The sequence below is a fragment of the Monopterus albus genome, unplaced genomic scaffold, assembly GCF_001952655.1.
Source record: "Monopterus albus unplaced genomic scaffold, M_albus_1.0 scaffold270.1, whole genome shotgun sequence".
Taxonomy (NCBI): domain Eukaryota; kingdom Metazoa; phylum Chordata; class Actinopteri; order Synbranchiformes; family Synbranchidae; genus Monopterus; species Monopterus albus.
In genome coordinates this window covers 1,656,996-1,663,032 of record NW_018128150.1, presented here as the reverse complement: position 1 = coordinate 1,663,032, position 6,037 = coordinate 1,656,996, and the positions used below count along the sequence as shown (strand labels likewise).

The 6,037-nt window shown below is 38.6% G+C and overlaps 1 protein-coding gene across 1 annotated transcript in view; it reads left to right on the top strand.

Annotated features, from left to right (window-relative positions):
- The first annotated feature begins 3,343 nt into the window (after positions 1–3,343).
- The window catches only part of LOC109972819 (b(0,+)-type amino acid transporter 1-like), a 4,493-nt gene continuing 1,799 nt past the window's right edge, over positions 3,344–6,037 (top strand). Inside the window, 3 exon segments of the mRNA XM_020621978.1 lie at positions 3,344–3,767; positions 3,770–4,032; positions 5,980–6,035. Of these exon segments, the coding sequence (XP_020477634.1) occupies positions 3,344–3,767; positions 3,770–4,032; positions 5,980–6,035 (743 nt within the window).

Sequence of the window (6,037 nt, the reverse complement as noted above, 5' to 3'; positions counted from 1 at the left end):
TTTTTAAACAAAACAACCTTGTTTGTGCCCCTAGTTTTTTTTTTTTTTTTTGTTTGTTTTTCATTTAAGATCACTTGCAAAATTTAAATCGGTCCTGTCTGCTAAAGACTTTCAGATCACAGTGCAAGATGATATTTCCTCTCACCTTGACTACTGCAGTGCACTCTATGTAGGAATCAGTCAGTCAGCCTTTTCTTGTCTGTAATGTCTGTAATGTGGCTGACTAATGTGTGGGTTTTTTTATGACTTGTGAATTGCTTTTATGTGTTATTTTGTGTGCCAATGTGTAGCCTAATTACTGTTTGTGGATTTGATATCAGATCAACAACTCTTAAAGACACCCCCCTGCTAATATGTAAATAACAGAGTACCAGCACTTTTTTCCCCACTTTGAGCACTGCTGTTCATGGCATTTGGTATTCACCCATGTCTATTGTTTTTATGCCTCTGCTGGCAATGGCCTCACCCAGAGATACATTAGGTTTCAAGTTGTCCATCCATCCAATACGTGCATCCGTACAATTCTTATGAATGTGATATCTCAGGAACACCTTGAGGAAATGTATTGAAATTTTGCACAAATCTTTACTTGGACTCAAAGATGAACTGATTAGATTTTGATGGCCAAATGTCAGTGGCCTTACTTTTGTCCCATACCCATGATTTTGACTGGTTGGCAGAGGCATACAACTGTGAAGCAGTAATTCTAGTTCTTGAATAACTTTCACACTTATAATGATGTCAATGTGATTCCAAATGCTGGGGGAAGGTTTTCATACTCAATGAATCATATTTTGAAGGTCAAACTATGGGAATATTACTTTTAGGTGTTCTGGCACTATGGGGAAACTCAGTTTTATGTTTTATGTTTGTCATTTTAATGGATTTTACTCTGGTTTGAAATTATTAATTTCATGTTTAATGTATAATGTTTATTGGTTTAATGTTTTTCTTTGCCTATGTAAAACACCTTGGATTGCTTTTGTGTGTGAAATATGCTATATAAATAAAGTTGACTTGGACTTTGAACCTGCCTTTCCAAACTGCTGGATTCACTTGTTACTGAATCTTTATTTTCTTTGTACCTCTGGTCAGGACCTGTCTGTTTAAATTTTCTATAAACTCTAACTAGATTCTAGTTTGTTCATGTTAATGATAAATCTGCCACACCGACTAAAGTTAGCCATGGAGTTCCACAGGGTTCTGTGTTAGGTCCGATTCTCTTCACTTCATACATGCTCCCTTTAGCAATATTATCAGGAAACACAGCATTAATTTGCATTACTATGCACTTACTTATATTTATCTATGAACTGAGATGAATCAGATTAGTTTGTCAGACTTTGTCCATCTATTCGTCCATTATCTATACTGCTTATTCTATCAAGGGTTGTGGAGTGGCTGGAGCCTACTCCAGCTGACACTGGGTGAGAGACAGGGTACACCCTGGACAGGTCACCAGTCTCTACCTTTAAGATTAGACTTAAGACTTTCCTTTGTGATAAAGCTTACAGTTAGGGCTGGATCAGGTGACCCTGAGCTTTCCCTCAGTTATGCTTGCTGTGTTTTCTCTCCTTGTACCATTCTACAGGTATCCCTGGTTCTGGAGTTCTACATTTGTTATAAACGGTCATATCAACTTGCCCACTAGTTTAGTTTAGTTTAGTTTAGTTTAGTTTAGTTTAGTTTAGTTTAGTTTAGTTTAGTTTAGTTTAGTTTAGTTTAGTTTTCTCTCTCCTCTTTCCACTCACCCCAACCGATTGAGGCAGAAGGCTTCCAACCAAGAGCTGCTGTCTATCAGAGGTTTCTCCTGATAAAGGGAGTTTTTCCTACTCACTGTCGCCAAATGCTTGCTCAGGGGGAATTTGTTGGATTTTGCTCTATAATACAACACCAAATCAGTTCATAGTTGGGACGATTTAAAATAAAAATTTAAACTGAAAGTAGTGATTTGTAAATCATCTATGTCCTGTATTACAGCACATTATTTGATGTGATACCTCATCAGTTTTATTCTTTGTTCAAAATAAATACTCACTTCAATTCTGATGCCTGCAACACGTTCTAAAAATGGTTAGGACAGTTGCATTTCAGGGCAAGTAATGAGCTACAGCAATGAAATGACGATTCCAGCTGAAACAGGTGATGTGAACAGGTGGCTCCAATCATGATTTGGTACAAAGGTGGCATCAAGGAAAGGCTGAGCCCTTTAGGATCACTATTTTGCCAACATATATGTGGGGAAATTATTGAAATGTTTAAAAACAATGTTCCTCAATGAAACATAGGAAGGAATTTGAATATGTCACCTTCTATGGCACATAACATAATTAAAAGATTCAATAAATATGGAGGGATTTCAGTGCATAAAGGGCAAAGGCAGCAAAACTGTACTGTGCCAAAAGGAAGCCCTATGTCAATAGTGTCCAGAAGCGCTGTTGACTACTCTGGGCTTGGAGGCATCTGGGATGGACCATCACACAGGGGGAAACGTGTATTGTGGTCAGATGAATCGGTATTTTAGGTATTTTTTGGAAGGAATGGACACTGCACACTGCTCTGGACCAGACTGTTGTCAGCAACAAGTCTAAAATCCAGGGTCTGTCATGGTCTAGGGTTTGACAAAGGGAACTTACACTTCTGTGATGGCACCTTTAATGCTGAACAATGCATAGAGATTTTGGAGCAACATATGCTGCCTTCAAGACGACAACTTTTCCAGGGACGCTGATGCATATTTCAACAAGACAATGAAAAACCTCATATTGCACACATTACCAAGACATGGCTGTGGAGGAAAAGGGTGTGAGTGCTGGACTGGTCAACCTGCAGTCCCAAGCTGCTTTAGGCATCTGTATGTTTTGTATTTATTCCATTTTGCCTTCTCATGCTTATCAGATTGATTTGCCTCTAGTTTCATGTTTTGTGGTATGTTTTCACCGCCAGTTTTGTTACTAATATTAGTGTAATTACCTAGGTCAACGACATTACTACCATTGTTATGTATTTCCCTTACTTAGTTTCTCAGTCTGTGTTCATTAGTTATCCCAGGATAGCTATCATACTTATTTGCCAGTTTCATTTATCTTTATTAGTCACCCTGTGTGTTTATATTTTTGGTCTCTATACTACTGTGTGTCATTTTCTCATGTGCACTTGTTTCCCACAATCCCTATGGTTATCATTAAAGTCCTGTAATCTTCTTGTTTTGAGTCTGCATACCAATGACAGTGGATGCAGCTCTAACATTCATTACTTAACAGTTACAAGTTAACCTCACTCAGTTCAGTGCATGTACAGTGTCCACTGTGGATGTCTTTGACAAAACAGCAGCAATCAAACAATGGAGGGTGACAGACAGAGACTCACTCTGAAGAGAGAAGTTGGGATAATAGGAGCTGTGTCATTCATTGCTGGATCCATGATAGGATCTGGGATCTTCATATCACCCCAGTATCTACTGTCCACTATTGGAAGCCCGGGGGCTAGTCTAATTATATGGGCCTGTGGTGGGGTGATAGCCATGCTGGGGGGACTCTGCTATGCTGAACTTGGTACACTCATCCCAGAGTCTGGAGGAGATTATATCTACATTCTAAAGACAGCAGGGAAAGTGGTGGCCTTCTTGTTTCTCTTCAGCTTTATCATTCAGTCACCTGCCTCTGCCACAGGAGTTGCACTGAGCTTTGCTGAATATGTTGCGGCCCCTTTTTATGGTGGCTGCACCCCTCCACAACTGGTGGGGAAATGTGTGGCTGGAGCAAGGGTTCTGGGGGCGTTAACTGTCTGAGTATCCGCTTGGCCACAGCCATCCAGGTGGTTTCCACAGTAGTCAAAGTGCTGTCACTGGCAATGATCGCACTGGGAGGCATTGTGATGCTTTTCCAGGGCAACACTCAGAACTTTGACAACTCCTTTGAGGGAACAAATGTTGGTGTCAACTCCATTGGAATTGCTTTCTATCAATCGTTGTGGTCTTATGGTGGTTGGAACACTTTGAATTACTTAACTGAAGAGGTGAAACATCCTGAAGTAAGAATTTTCTATTTTTTAAATGAACTATGAAATTCTGATTATGTTTTTACCCAATATTAAAATGAGGACATTTTTACTTATGCAGTCTACTAAGACCGAAGATATTAATTTAGGAGCCTATACCTGCATGTTTTTTTTTTTGTTTTTTTTTTGTCATTCGCTGTTTATTGATTTTGTTGATCAGCCAATCACTTATTAAACAAATCAGGGAACTCCATGGTGCAGCCTTATCAGCCTGTTTACTCGTGTTTTGCAAGTCACAAATAAACAGGTCTTCACAGTAAATTACACAGTGAGTGATAGTGCTGAGGGTAATGTTAGAATAACAGAGCTGCCACTGCTGTTCCATACAACAAAGATCATATCCACATTAGTTATTACATGATGACTTTAGAGCAAGCTTACAATGAACAGCTGGATGTACATACATTTAAGCACAGCTGTAACTTCAGTGAACAGTTTTTACTGCCTCTTGGCCATTTCTGTTTTACCAGCTTGAAGTGCTTAAGTGTGTAGTGTGTATGTAGGACACTGCTCACAACTACAGTGCCTTAACTTTATGCTCTATGATTTTTATAGCCATGGTGGACAGAGAATCTGTAGCCCTGAAAATTAAGGGGACATTGAGTTAATTGGCAGTGTAACACTGTTTTCATGAATCATGACTGTATCTGGTTTATTTATGTCCCCACAGTTTGTACTGGCCTACCCTGTAAGTCCTCGGCCATGCCTTGTGATCAGGGTTTTTTTCCCTGGAGCTGTAGAGCTGTTTTGTTGAGTTGTCCTATGCTGAGCTTGGACCAGTCATTTATGAATCCAGTGGGGATATCATCCACATGCCAAGAATCTGGAGTTCATGTCCTGCTTCCTTTGCAGCAGTCACTTTTATGATGATTGTGAAGCTGCAAAGCAGCCGTCTTACACAGCTATTAGTGAAGTATTCTTCAGCTACTGGTTGTTGCCATAGACAGTATTTTAACAAACACACTACCATCAGAATCCAGGTGGTCTTCTTCATGGCCAAAGTAATAGTGTTGGCATTTATTGTATTTGGATGAATAGTAGGGGTCATACAAAGTAGCATGGTCACTGTGACAAATTAGAAAGTTGAGAAGAACATGAGAATGCATTTAAAGGCACCCGGTACTCTTTGAGTAATCTAGGAATGGCTTTTTACCATGGACTTTGGTCTTATGCTGGCATGTACAACTTGAATTCTGTCAATGAGAAGAAAACACCAAAGGTGAGACAGTGAAATTGTATGTGTTCTTAAGTACATAAATAATGTAAAAAATATGCTTTTTTTAAAAATGCATCCCTCATAGTCATCTGAGTGATGTATGTGTGCATGTAAAAGATAAAAAATACAACAAGCAACAGTTGAAAGATCACAATATTATTCAGCAGAAAATTCAGTTCAGAGGATTTCACGCACAATTGTAATGTAAATAATTTTCAAGTTGGTGATAATGGTTAAACCTGTTAGATAACAGTTATTGTTTGTGGATGTTCAAGAGGAACCTACAATCACCAGAGTGAGCTGAACTCTAACACAAGGATTGAAACAATTGTGGTTGTGCAAGCTGTCATCAAAAGGCTTTAGAACATTTCTAGAACGATCTTTAAATGCTTAGTAATCTTTTACAAGTCTATATTATGCATGATTATTTGTTTTTATTCAACTTTCACAAGATAGTTTGAGTCTTGCACAAAATCTTACACCCTTTTCTCACCTATGTTTTATTCTATTAAAGATTTTATTTCAGACTTTTTGTCGTGTCTAACAAAAACAATGATAACTGAAGACTTTCTTTCATTTACACAGGTAGGGTGAGTTCAGGGTTGATGGTAAATGCCTGTATAAAACCTTACATTTTTAGCTGACAGGTTCTGAATATTTAATGTTAACCTTTAGTTGCAAATTTGTTTTTGTTTGTTGTTGAGGTCAATCTTCCTCGGGCAATAGTGATTGCTGTTTCCCTGGTGACTGGCTTATATCTGC